We start from the raw sequence: 14,794 nt of genomic DNA, 5'->3' as shown, positions 1-14,794 counted from the left end.
CATAATATCAAAAGGGGTTACTAATAAGCACAATGAAACCAATATTCGTTATGTTTAAAATCAAATTTCCAATTAATGAAAAACATACAAAATTTTATCAGTAAATAATATCCTACGTACACAATACACATAATATCTAAAATTGGATCTATTATATAACATAAAAATTAACTATTGCAGTCAACAAACATCTGAATCACGACATTAGTGAAATATGTGGGTGACACACAGCGGTGTGGCGACCTGTTGCCACCCGGTCGAACCTCATACGATTAGGTATAGAGGTTTATAAGGGCACCAAAGTATGGTGCACTTTTGGAACAAAAAACTATGGTTAATGAGAATAATGAGGTTTTATTACGTGGCACGTAAATAAATCGGTCCATGCGATACTAAATATTACATGGGTATTGATCGTAGCCTTATTAAAAAGTAGTACCGCCTTCGGAATGCTGCAAATATGAAATACCCAGTGACGAAAATTAGCACAAACATAATTCCTTTTTTAATGATCGGGTCTACGTAGCGTGGGGCACACGTTTAAACATTACACTAACATAACAGTAGACATAATTGTAGCTCTATAATTGTATTCTTTTCTTAGTAAAACAGGCAGGGTGTGTATTATGTTAGGTGTATTCGAATAATTAAGGGTCAATTCGGAATGTCGGGCATAATTCCAACAGGTCAGAGTACTTTTTGGGAATCATCCGACAGTTGGACAGTAAGATAGGAAGAAAATAATGAGGTTAAAAATCGATGATTTTTCTGTCCAGCCCTGCTACGGGTGTGTTACCAGATATCAGAAATTTGTCAGGTTGGCATACCGCCTACAACGTACAAAACTATTTTAAGAATAATTCAATAAGGCTTGGGTGTACAGATGTAGTAAACAATCCTTTGCCATCGTATTTTGTTGGAAACATTCTTATTTATTTGTCATACAACTTCAGTCAACCTCAGTACTTCCATACTCAGTACTTTCTGACTGAAATAGCTTAACACGTTCTTACGTTTCCGTGAAAATACGCTGGTAAAAGATTATTCACTACATCTGTAAAACTATTTGCATAAACATTTGCAATTCATTTATTAAAGGAAGAAAACGGAACTACTAGTTCGTTTAATGCTAGAGATTCGTCGAGATCGGCCATAGAAAGAATATAAAAAAATATTGTAGTAGGTATACCTTATTTAATTTCATACACCAATAAAGGGGAAACCTGCAAAAATTAAGCACTTTCAATAGTCAATAGATAGGTACGTTACAAGTTACAAGTCAAGCGGCAGTGCACCTGCAATGACCTTTTAGTTTTAACCTCATTGACGTTGTGTAAATTTCGAAAACCAACAATTAAGTTACTAATACAATATAAATAAACTGTAAAATTACACGAAGTGGAATACAGTAGGTATGTATGTCTGTGCGAATACACGACGAAACACGGGCTTAGTGGGGGTTCCTCTCAAGTCTATTACCTAATCATCGGTTAGGTACAGATTATTCTATTACCTAATCATCGGTTAGGTACAGATTATGCTTTTTGTACTGATATGTTTAAGTTATTTGTTTAATAGTATGACTTTGGCGTAGAGTGTAATAAATTGAGCAAAATTTAGCTAAAAAAACTAGTAAATAGGCATTATTATGTACACAATAGCGCGATAAAAATAAAGTTGTCTTTATTATCCAAAAATAATTATGTTCTACAGTAAATATCCAACATAAAACAATCTTTAATACCATGTAGGTATTTATACATCTAATAGCTTCGCGTAGGTATAATATTGAGATCGGTATACCGTAAAACTACGAAACTAGTACATATTAGAATTATAAAAGAAGCAATTAAACACACAATCGTCGAAAGTCGAACACCGCGCGCGCCAGCTTTCGACGATTCCTCAAACCTCAAACATGTCAACTTCTAGTACCTATCCTTGCCGTTGCCGTCTATCTATACCTACGCATTCAACTGACGTTTATTAACCAAGTGCATTCGACACCGCGTTTCTTACTTCGAGATGAGTATTAGGTGATTCTACACAAGGCATGAAGGAGATATAGAACCCATTAAACATGCTTATTACAATATTTTACTTTTTGCCACGATACTAACGCATACATAACTAACATTAACAATCAAATAAAAATACTTTGTACTGTCGACTTTCATTTTCACGCTAATTTGATATTACAATGTTGAAGCGAGTGGCAAAATATGTTTTTGCTCAAATATTTTCCCATAATTTTAGATCAGCACAATAAACTATAACTGTGCATATTTTTACCTTATCGTAGCTAGGCTAGCATACTCAATACTATATATTTATTATTATGACTTTAACTTAATATAACACTTATAAGTATCATCTTATTTAGATAACCGCGTTTACATCTAGGTCCTTATAATATGGCAGTTGTCAATTCGCTAGCTGAGTTGTGGTTATAGCCTACACAATCTATCGAAACGGATAGTGCGTGTAGCGCGGAGTTCGTTGTCTACGTCCCGACGCACGGGACGTCGCGGCGAGAGGGTTCGTCAACTTGACATGACATTCATGTCTCTATCACAACCTTTATTGCAATCAAATTCATATTTGGTAATTTTGCAGGTACGTAAAAATCATAAAACTCGAAATACAAAAAGAAAAAAAATGGGCATGAAAGAGTGAATCGCAAGATTCATGATTCCGTATGATGTTTCATGCTCGCTTTACACTCATTTTAGTAGCGTACATTATATTCGGGCAATTAAGGTCAGTCGGAGCGAGTGTGCCCAGCAAGTGTGAGGTACTCGTAACTACGCCAATACGACGATTAGAAGTAGGTAAAGTATGGAATAAAGGTTGGAACTCCTCTAGCGTGACCGCTCCTTCCTTTCCTTATTGAATAAAATGCTGTCTCGGTAGAACTGTGGTCTGTAGTTTCGCAGATCTGCGAAATCGACTCCACACTCGCGTTCGCGGTTTCACGCCGCGATTCGCGCACGAGTGTGGAGGGGGCTTTATAAGGCTTTGTAAGAGTTGTAAACGTGGCATAAGCGCAGTTGTCCCATGAGCGCACTTGACCCGACTGAACTGACTGAAACTTTGTGAAACTGCTACGACTGGCGGATGACTACTATGTATGGTGTAGGGACTGAGGCGGAAAAATAATGATCATGTTATAAAAAAAACAGATCGATAACCTCCTCTTTATAAAGGTGGTTAGAATTTATTAGGCAAGGATCAAATTAACATTAAGTATGATATGATGTTGGGCAGTTTTTTTAAATCAGAATACTGTGTTAGTGGACGACAACGTAAAAATGTTAAGCTGGCGATTCTTGTTGATGCAACCAGCCTCTCGCCTCATCCAATAAAAAAAAATACATTTAGATACGAAAGTAAACTAGTAGAGCTTGAAGCAAGTGCAAATACTTAACATCCCAATGAGTATTGTGTGTTCAATATTAAAAAATATTACCAATATCTAATGAAAGTAGGATATAGGTTTTATGGGAACCGAGTCTAAGTTGCTCAGTTAAAATTAATTCGTTATTTAGCATCGTTAAGACTAAAATCCTTCATTGTGATAAGTAAAACGATAGGAGGCGGGTAATGGACGAGTAATATATATACCATTTTTTAGATATTGCTCAGGAAAAGGTTAGGCATTGCAAGGCAATTATTTTTAAGGTTGAATTTGAAATGATGACGTTGGAGCTGCCAAATTAAAACAAAATAATTAAATCTTAACCCAAATGAAACTGATTACTTATTAGCTTTAGATAGTTTAATGAAAAGATTATCACGAGCAAGACCTTTGATAATTTCTTTGGTACGTAGAAACAATGATATTCATATTGCAAATTGTTACGAGCAGTGGAAAAATGATTCAGTTTAGACGTCACACAGTTGGCTCGAATCAAGCGGCTTTTATTCCCCCCTGGCCTCCTGTATAACTAAAGTGTAACACTAAGTAATCCACAATGAGATATGTGCCTGCCACTTTGAATAATACATCTTACTATTTATTTATGTGCGTTTTGCTAAGTATCTGCACCTATGTAGGTTTCGTTTTACTCGGCTGAAGTGTATCAAAATTAATAGCGCTGCGTAGCGAAAAGAAGGCACTCATTATATTTAGAATGCTCACTACTGGCTCACTAGTCTTATATCAATTAGTTTCTTGTGAGTAAACGCTAACATGCATTGATTATTTACCCAATCATGATAGCCAACCATAGTAGTTTCAACAATTTATAAACGTTGAATATGAATCCAAACTTATTCCTAGGGCTAATATTAGTTCCTACTGTATTAATTAACAAAAATAAATAAAAGCACGTTTGGTCGAGTTCTATGGCAAAAGTGCATTCCAGCTGCAGTAGGATGGACTTTATCTTTATTGACCTTATTGTTTAACTTTTTTTTATTATAATAGAACATATTACAGGGTTGCCCATAAATACGACATATTTTCTTACAGCGGCATATTGTTGAATACTAAAGGACTATATATTGATGTGAATTTGTGTGTTGTTTTAGTTAAATAATTGTATATACATAGTTTTAATTTTTAATGACCTTTTTTAAACCCGTGTAAGAAAAAAAAAAATTATCACGCTTTTTTGGGGCCATGTATTAAATAAGTATTTCAAGTATATATCAATACGAATAACATTGACTATGAAGGCGTACGAATTATTGCTTTAACAATATAACATCATAGTTATTTGTTTTTAATTACATGTAAGTACATCAGTATGTTATATATGTTTTAATTAGAAAGTCCTGTATCAGGAAACCAAGTCTTAAGAATTTTTAATTTCCACGATATCTTTGCATTTCTTCAATAATAAGACTAAAATAAAAACATGAATATATTCCTGGGGGCCTAGCCAAGATGACAATCGTACATTAACAAACGCTGATCGAAAATAAAAAAATATATTGGGATGACAATGAAGTATCTGAGCTTTGATAGCTATTACAAATATAAAAAAGTTGCATCATGGAAGACTTGCATTTACCCTCACATCCACTTTTGTTAAGCAAACGGGCAGAATTATTCTAGCATCATGTACTGCAACTGTAGGATACCCGATAGCCAAAAGGACTTATTTAATTGGCACATACAAGATAGTAGAGCGAGCTTTCGAAGGACAACTTTTCCGCGTGAATTGATAGATAGATGATTAGGCCAATCAAATTTGGCTTTTTCGAAGAATTAATTCCCAGCAAGCTGAAATACATTTTAATACCTTCATTTGGTCCTAAATGCGTGAAATACGAGTTTGCGCAATCCAGGTGTGCAATTTTTTTTGCTCTTTTTCAGTTTTTGGCTTGGCTCGAATACGGTACGTCCGACGGAAAATTTGCTCTAATCATGATGAAAATTGATATCTGAGGTGTCCTATCGTACCTTGACATGAATTCAGTCTGTAAAAAATGGCCGCCATTTTGAATGTTTTTGTTATATTGTATAATTATGTTAAAATTCGAATACTCCTTTTCACCAGTGTCTGATCCACAAAACCTTGTTGTTAGTGCCATTGTCCCTGATGGTGGGATTCTTTTACATCGAGTGGTTTGGAAACCCAAGGAAAAATGTACATATCTCCCAAAGCTCCCAAAATTTATGCACATCTCCTGGGATTGCGCAAACTCGGATTTCACGCATTTAGGGCCAAATGAAGGTATTAAAACGATTTCCTGCTTGCTGGGAATCAATTTTTCTAAACGCTTTTTTGAATCTTTTTTGATTGACCTATATGGAGTCCTAGAAGCATCGGACGCGAGGCCGTGCGGCGCCACGAGCGTGCGTCCGCCGCGGTCTCGGCGGGCCTCTCCATTGTTGGCCGTTAGAACCATTAGCTGAACGGTGACTTAGAGACGTGTATACAACACAACATAATTTTACATTTCAATAAAAATAGTTTTTCGTGTCAAGTCATATTCGATAAGATAATTTTATTAAGTGACAGTAAGTATATTATAGTGTTAGATATAGTAAATATTATAATTATGTACAAATATGAACATTGCTTTATTTAACCATTAAATATGAATGCATTACGTAAGTAATATTTATTTATGTACATATTTATTCTTCAAAATATATATAATACTTATTTTTATTATAATATTGCAAATAGCAATCACCTTAACGTTATGTTAATCTTAAATTCTTGTCGCAAATGTATAATAATCTTATTTTGGGCTCATTAGTTGCACAATGTTTCACTGTGGTTCGGTGTTAGTTAAGTAACGGCTTTACAATCGAATGGACCGCATCATCGTCGCGGCAGGGTCGGAGTCGAGCTGTGCGAGGTGCGCGGGTCGCTGACGGCGCGGCGCGGCGCGGCGCGGCGTGCGCGCGTTGCAGCGGGAAGCGGACGCGGCGCAGGAGCGCCTTCACCCCCATGGGACGGCCGATCTCGTGTTGCGACCTACTGTGAGTATTGTCTCCTTGTTCACGTAGTACAACATACGACTCAGATATGTTCAAAAATTTAACTCTAACCGTGTTTTATAGTCTTTTCGTCGAATTAGCGATTTCTTATGACTATTTAAGTCTATTTTATATATTACGACATTATGATCCTCTTATTATTATTACATATCTAAAATTTCAGTCAATATACATAATTTATATTAAGTGATTAATATCACTAAAGTATTAATGTAATTATGTATTTACGTTAATCTACTTGCCCATTTTTTAAGCAGTGTGAAAACATTGATTTTTATATAACTATTTAAAAGCACATTTAAAAATGTGGACGGATTTTTGTCTTCATATTGAACCTAAAAGTAAAAATTATCATTCGATATTTATAAATTATTGTTTTAATGATGTGGAACAATGGCCATTATTAATAAATAGTTATAATTTCAAATATGAGAGTGGTACCTACTCTTAATAATCCGGTGATATTATGTGATGTACCAAAACGAATATTTTCACACTGTTCTCTATGTCAGTCTAAACTTACATTAAGAACTTAGAATTAGGAAATATTCACAGTCTAGGTGTGGGCTTGGGCGCCGCGCCGCGCGCTGTTGCGGTGCCGCGGCGGCGGCGGCGGCCAACGGGCGCGGCTGGCCCTGCCCTGCCTCCTCTACCATGTGTTCGGTTACGACATTTACGAGCTCTAACATGAGTTCTTTTAAGGCGATGTTCACAGTTCTACAAAAATACGTGGGCAATGTCCATATTGTATTTAAATAACGGCCCAAATTTAGAGAAAAAAATATGTCTCCTTTATGTTTATATACTCAATAAATATTTTAATATATTTATATGTATCGCATAGGTATATACTTATTCGTCTGCCTAGTTTACCTTATATAAAACTGTCGTTTGTCACCTAGTGTTATTACAACTCGCGCACAATTGTCCAAACACCTCGCCTCGCCCATCGGGAGCGGAAGCGGTGCGTGCCAGCTACGCCGCCACGCCACGGGCGAACGGTATTGAGCACAGGCTCGAGTTACTCGTACTTGTGGTAGAGCTGCGCGCGCGCCTCGGCGAGGTGGCGGCGGCGCCGCTAGTCGCCGAAGCGCGTGCAAGCCTTCTTCCACTTGCATTGCGTGCACCACAGCTCGCGCTGGTCCATTCCGTACACCTTGCGGCATTTCTTGTTGTCGGAGCGCGCGCGTCGCCCCGGGCTGCTGGGCGAGCTGGTCGCCGCCGACAGCCGCATGTGTTTCTACCGAACAAAACATGCATGTTACTGATCATGTTACTTTACTATCATACATACGGTTACATTGAAAGTTCTTAGAAACGGCCACTTAGAAATCATTATTTTTTTTAATTTAGAATACAAACAATCTCGTATCAATAGCAATTACCAATATTGTAGACTTACAGTTTCCTTAATTAAATTATGTAAACTTAAACATTAAAACGTGAAAGTATACGAATTATGAATAATCGATATGAAACGTTAATAACATAAACGGTGTGTTAATAAACAGTGCCAGAATACAATATTATGGCTGTTGAATACATTTTAAAGATAATCATTTGTAGTTAAATAGTGTTTTATCGAAAATATCTACATTTTGAAGTTTTTCGTCATAGAGCCTGCACTCTCTCTCTCCTCGTGACAAATAGAGTCAGACCAAGAATAGTCTGCAGCGGATTTGATAGCCCACGCAGTGGAAGTGTTATTTTAAACGTCAAACTTCTATGACATTATGACGTACAAATGACACTTACACTGCGGTGGCTATCAAATCCGCTGCAGACTTTTTTTGGTCCGACTCTAGTATAATTTATGATAATATAACTCTTTAAAAATGGTTTGAGGTACATATATGTCATTCGGTTCTCATTTGTATTTCAGGATTGCTGGCAATTCTAAAACTGCATGTCAAGCGTCATTCTAATTATGACCCGAGAAATTTATTCTGTCATAATTTTATACGATTTCTTTTGTGAGCTCAGCTAACAACAGAGTTACATTCAGTTATATTTTTATAATAAAATCTTTCATGAATATTTATGCGTACAACATTTTTTAACTCATGAATTTCATACAAAACGTCGGAGATCCAAAATCGCCATACAAAAAGGGCATTTGGAAGAATCAGCCATATGCGTTTCAGGGTAATCCTAGCCTAGTGTAAATTTGTACGCGTGATCAGTATGAGTTATGTTAAATAAGAGGGACTGTCTAACTGCTACAGTTATCTCTATTCTAAAAACATTCAGTTTGCCCCTCGTATCGACTAGTCGACTTGCAAACATACCGAACTCATAGGACTTTTAGGGATGTACCGACTAGTCGCCGACTAGTCGGGATAGCAGACTATCCGGCCACATTTGTAGTCGGCGACTAGTCGCCGACTAGTCGGGATAGCAGACTATCCGGCCACATTTGTAGTCGGCGATTAGTCGGCGACTAGTCGGCAAAAATGGCCGATTAGTCGGCACTTTATTAGTGAAAGATAACCACATGTTTTATGTTTATTTTACTAAAATACCTATTCAGGATGCATACGAAACCTTTTGTTCATGTAAATAATTGACTGTTTGATCGTTATCGGATGTTTGTGGGCTGGTGTTTTCCTCTACAGGTCGATCTCAACTGATTCTCGTGTAATTTCATGTGCACGTCGATTTTTTTTAATTATTATTTAATTAGGTTTTGGTTTTTTTTTAAGGTAGAGCCATGACTGGCCATAATTCATGTTATTGCAAAATTTAGAGACTTAGACAGGGCACGTTGCTCGTAAAGACGCTGACCACAGGGGATAGGTTCTTAACTGGCGACTACGTACGGGAAATAGAGCCTTGGAAATACCTCCTACAAGCTGTACTGACGGTCTGCTCAGGATCGTAAAATAAAAGAACTAAAGACAGAAATTGAATGAGGATTCTTGTGATAGGTCTTTGAACCTGTAGAGAGCACCTTTTAGCCAAGCTAATATGATGAATAGCGCAACCAAAGTAGGGAATGCAATAACCGGCCAAACTTCATAACCGGTTTCGGTTACGGTTATGCCCGAAAAATAACCGAATATCGGTTATAATCGGTTACGGTCATTTTCGACGAAAAATTATAAATTTACAATGAAGTCATTAAAAAAAATACAAAAATCTTTATTTTAGTACCTACAGTATTAGGGAATGTGAGTAAAAGTCTTCGTTTTTTAATAAAACACACCAAATACAGTAAAAGTAAAATATGACCTTGGACGTGATACAATATTCAATAAAAATATTTCATAAATAAGGGAAGTAAATTTGGTATATTTTTGTTATTAAAGTCCACGAATGACAAAAATTATAGTCACAGCCAAAAATGGCAGGATTTTGTAGTCATTAAATGATAAAAACTAACAATTTAAATCATAAATAAATAACCGGAAATAACCGTAACCGGTTATTCGAGTTTCCAATATTCGGTTATGGAATTTTGTCAAAATAAGCGGTTATAACCGAATACTTCGGTTACGGTTATAACCGATTTGCATTCCCTAAACCAAAGGAGCAAAACAAATGTTTTTCACCTGAACTTATACGAAACTAATGATCTGGCCGACTAGCCGACTAGACTAGCCGACTAGTCGGCCGACTAATCAGCCATTCGAGCGCCGATTAGTCGGCTAGTCGGCCAAATCAATAGTCGGTACATCAATCATAAGTGTTAATTTGTATACAATAACATAAAAGAAATGTAATATCAGCAACTCACCGGAGAGTGTGAATTGGACCAGGAATGAGATACTGGAATACTAATAGGCCTCGCATTTCCATTATGTAGTGTGGACAGTAGGCCTTGCCTGTAAAAACAGAAGATTTCGGTAATAATTATTGACTTGTTCGAAGACTAGTCCAAAGACTCATCGATTGTATTGTATAAAATGTGTAAAGACTAAGATAAATTCGTGTGCTTTGAATTTGACAGCTTGTGTAGATGGCGCTGTATGGCTCCGTACATTTTAAGTCGACTTCAGTGACCACAAAACATAAGGCAGAGTACAGCGTCATCTATTCCAGCTGATAAATAATAGGTAGGTAGAGAGCACAATTTTTTCTTAGACAAAATCTCTATTATAATGAATTACTCTTTGTTTCGTGAAGTATTTGTGTACGATTGAGTGAGATCGAGTTTGGGGATATAACCTGTACGAGCCGACTAGCTGGCGCTGGTAGTCAGGGTCCTCGTGCGGCGGCCGGCACATATCCCGGTGCGAGAGCGTCGGCGGCGCGGCCGGCGCCGGCACCTCACGCTCAGTGTAGTAGAACTCCTCCTCGTGGTCGCTCTCTCCTTCTTTCTTAGGGCTGGAAATTTTAAATTGTCAGGCTGCATTGTACGGCACGACTGACTATCGGACACAAGAACTTAGCCGAGTCTAGTGCAGAGTAGGCACTTCCCGACGAATAGTATAAACGTTTATATAAGTAAGTGATGATGACATTTGCCGAGAATTAGCATTGTGCTGATGGCATGTATATACACAGGCTACGTCGGCGGAGCAGGGCCACGTTACGTAAGACGCGGGCGGGGTGACCTTGCGCGCGGGCGGCGCGGGGCGCGCACTGGCAACCTTGTCGTGAAGCCTTGTCGCTTCCGGGTCAGTCCAGGGCCGGCCCTTCATTTTCTACTCCCATATATTTTCTACTCTATTACATTCGATTTATTACTAATAAAACTGAAGGTCGTACCCACTTTTAAACTATGTTTATTTCACTTTGTCCAAGTGCCAAAATCGTATGAATATCTAATGTCACAACGTCACAAATGTTTGAGTCATAGGTATTACCTACTCTTATTTATTCTCCATTCGATGTTAATGATTTTACTACTTTATTACGGTGAAGGTCGTGAGAAATTGTTGAAACTTGAAAACAATTAACGAATTGCAAATCTACACGTCAAAATTTTATTTTAATTTACGTACGCTTCAACTGAGAATTCTAGTGAGTGAATTTGGGTGATGTAGCATAGCAAGAGAAGTAATGACGGCATGAGGACGGAAATGAGATGGTTGCATCTGTGCAGCGGCAGCGGTGTGCGTTGCGCGCCAGCTGGGCATTGCGCAACGCGGTAGGTATTATTGCACCGTGCGTCAGCGCGCGTGCGGCGTTGTCGGTGCACGTGTCCAACCCGACCTTATCAACCATTTATGACATTTTACTAATAAACAATAACATTTGCTCAATCAAATGTATAAAGTAGTCGCAAATACTTAGGAAACTGATTTAGTGATTTATTATTCTACAGTTACGTAGCATAATTATGGGATATAATATAACATAACTTTGACTCTTTAAAATTGAAATGAACCTTTACAACTAACAACATTTTAAGATTTTACCCAACAAAGGTGAATTCAATTCTTACCCTAAATGCGTGAGTCTGATATGGCTTTCAATCGATGAGCAGGAGTTAGTGATGTACCCGCAGCCTCTCCAGGTGCACTCGAACACCACACTGTTAACCTGAAACAATGGCAAGACAATAATTAAAAGTTTGAAACTTTTGCACAATGCTCGTGTAATATACTCGTAATGTAATTACACTTATAACAGGTACTAGCGACCCGCCCCGGCTTCGCACGGGTTAGGTGCATAAAACCTTAACAAATCGTGCTAAGTGAACTATGATTTAGACGCACCAGCATCAGCTGCCTGTCTAAAACGAAATAATAATAATATCCCAAAGGTCCGGGACCCCATGGTCCCGAGATATGGAACAGACATACAAATAATAATAATAAATTATACACCTAAACCTTCCTTAAGGATCACTCTATTGATAGCTGAAAACCGCATGCAAATCTGTTCAGTAGGTTTCGAGTTTATCGCGGACATACATACACACAAACAGACGAACGCGGCGAGGACTTTATTTTATAAGGTGTAGTGATATTGCAATACCGTCATGCATCTAGGTATGTTTTCTGTAAGAGGAGCGAATGTGATTAGCGCGGTGAGGCGATGAGCAAGTACATATATACGACATGGCAACGGCGGAAGCAGCTCTAGGTCGCGCCCTTGTTCGCCGCATGCCGGTGCGCGCTGCGCCCGTCCTCCTGCACCGGGCACGCGCGCCGCCCACGCCACGCCACGCCGACCGCCCCCAGTCCGACTCTCTGACGCATCTCGTAAAAGCTACCTATGCCAACATCTACCCATCCTCTGTCGCTCATTCAACTAACCCAGTTGCCGCCTGCCGTTTTTAGGATCGTTACTGACGATCCGCGTTGAACATCTATTATTTTTACCGGGGATATTTGATTCTGTTAAGCGATAGTTGGGCGTAAAAATGTGAATATCGCTCCTTGTCAAGCAAAACCGCCGCCATCCTAAGATGAATTCAGGAAATAACTTGAAAAAAAGAGAAATGAAACGTGAGGAGTGTGGGCATGAACCGTTGCAATATGTTTAAAGCACCTACAGGATTCACTGTCGCAACACAGCGAGCGACGAGAGATCGCGGGGAGAGGGGTCGGCGGGCAGCAAACGCTGCTTGCCAAAGATTCTGCAACGACCTTCCGCTCAATGCCATATTATTTCGGCCACCCACTGGCCGAGACAATACTATCGCTTTGTCACGCTGATCTGCCTGACATTTGATTTAATGATAGCAAACGCATTTTTAGTAGTATCCTGTACAAGTTAAATAAGAATTTTTTTTTTTCTATGTAAGTCGCTAATGGCGAGCGATTATTAGTCGTTTCTAATGAAATGGACAAACTCTAATTAAAAAGTGCGTGGCATGATTCAAGTCTTGGCGGGTCCCCAGAAATGTAATACTCGTCATATAAATGTACCTATAATATTAGCGCCGGTCAGTCTCTAAAGTAGTTTAGTTGGTCATCTAAAAGATTTGGATTTGATAAGATAAAATCATAAGTATCATAAATTCATAACATACATGCCCACAATCTGTTAACTGTTGTCTTTACAATACTTTACAGTTTTGATGAACACAGAAGTTCAGTAAGAAAATTAACCTTTATAGCCCTTAACCCCTTTTTTGGGTATGTCTACAGGAAAGAAGTGAACATAGTTTTGTGTTTGACCCAACAGTTATAGTAGTACCTGATGATCATGTCAATAATGTAATTTAATTAAATGACTATTTTAAGCGATGTTCGTGTCGGACGGAACGCGAGTCAATTTCGCAAAGACAAAGGCTTTGCAACCTTCGAAGACCACCCTTGGCCGTGGTGGTGTGATCTAGTTCGCGGCCCGGCTGCCCGCGCCCCGCTGCCGCAATACCCCTGACCTGACCTACTTCTGGATGCACTTCATATAGGTGCGCTACCTATACATATACATTACCATACGAAAACTAAACGAAAACGTGTTCGACCTACTTAAGTTTTTATACAGGTTCAATTATGTGCAGTTATAATAATAATATTAGTTATTTCAATACAGTTTCAATGGATACGTATACAATTTTGCAAATCAGAGGAGTCTACAATAAATTAGTACAACAGTAACTTACTCGTAGTTACATAGATACCTACTAGTAAATGATAATGAGGTGTGTTTCCAACAAGTAAACTTCCGCATGTATCATATCATTTACATTACACATATATATTATGCCTAATGCTCTGGCTACCCCACGATTTATTATGAATTTCTTTAAAACATCTCGTCTTAGTACTAAAGCACAATATTGACTATTTTCGTATTACTAAGCATTAATTAAAAAAAACTACAATACATTGCTGCCACACAAGCCAAAAGTAAGTAGTTTTTCAGTGACGCTCCATAAATTCTTAAATATAGGTACTCACTTTCTCAGCAACTGAGAAGCTGGAAAAGTAGTGTTATATTTTTCCAATTATATAAACCCGCAAATTTCTAACAATATACATAAATTATTATGGTTGAACCCATTGGGTTCATAGCATCATATCAGTGTTTTACGGATTTGGTAAGTATTTTTTTTATCAAAGAAACAAAAAAGCTAAATACACGTCGTGTACAATCACGAAACATCAAGCTAAGAAGCACTGGTTGAATATAGCCCAGTTTACCTTCCCCTTTTAAAGTAAATAGGGCACGCGGGTCAGGAGGGGGCGGCGAGGGACGAAGTCAGTTCGGGAGGGAGCCTCCCTAGCCTAGGTGCACCACTGACCTACTTCCACCGAGTCGAGGAGAGCCGACCAGCCGGGTGACCAAATCAGGCCTTATTTTATATTTTAACTAACACATTTAAATATAATAAGTACGTAAATATTAAACGAGTACCTAACATTAAATGTGATGCTGATGTATCATAAAACCAATTAGTGTGATTGGCAGTCAGCCAAGCAATGGAAGTTG

The 14,794-nt window shown here is 38.2% G+C and overlaps 1 protein-coding gene across 1 annotated transcript in view; it reads right to left on the bottom strand.

Moving 5' to 3' along the window:
• Positions 1 to 4,696: 4,696 nt before the first annotated feature.
• The window catches only part of LOC134804425 (zinc finger protein 704), a 71,472-nt gene continuing 61,374 nt past the window's right edge, over positions 4,697 to 14,794 (bottom strand). Inside the window, exons 5-8 of the mRNA XM_063777466.1 lie at positions 11,850 to 11,947; positions 10,628 to 10,786; positions 10,197 to 10,284; positions 4,697 to 7,700 (exon numbers count right to left, since the gene is read on the bottom strand). Of these exons, the coding sequence (XP_063633536.1) occupies positions 7,539 to 7,700; positions 10,197 to 10,284; positions 10,628 to 10,786; positions 11,850 to 11,947 (507 nt within the window). The 3' untranslated portion in view covers positions 4,697 to 7,538. The remainder of the gene's footprint in view (positions 7,701 to 10,196; positions 10,285 to 10,627; positions 10,787 to 11,849; positions 11,948 to 14,794) is intronic.

Source organism: Cydia splendana, chromosome Z (genome assembly GCF_910591565.1).
Source record: "Cydia splendana chromosome Z, ilCydSple1.2, whole genome shotgun sequence".
Taxonomy (NCBI): domain Eukaryota; kingdom Metazoa; phylum Arthropoda; class Insecta; order Lepidoptera; family Tortricidae; genus Cydia; species Cydia splendana.
The sequence above is the reverse complement of the archived record's forward strand: the minus strand, read 5'-3'. Positions and strand labels throughout refer to the sequence as shown.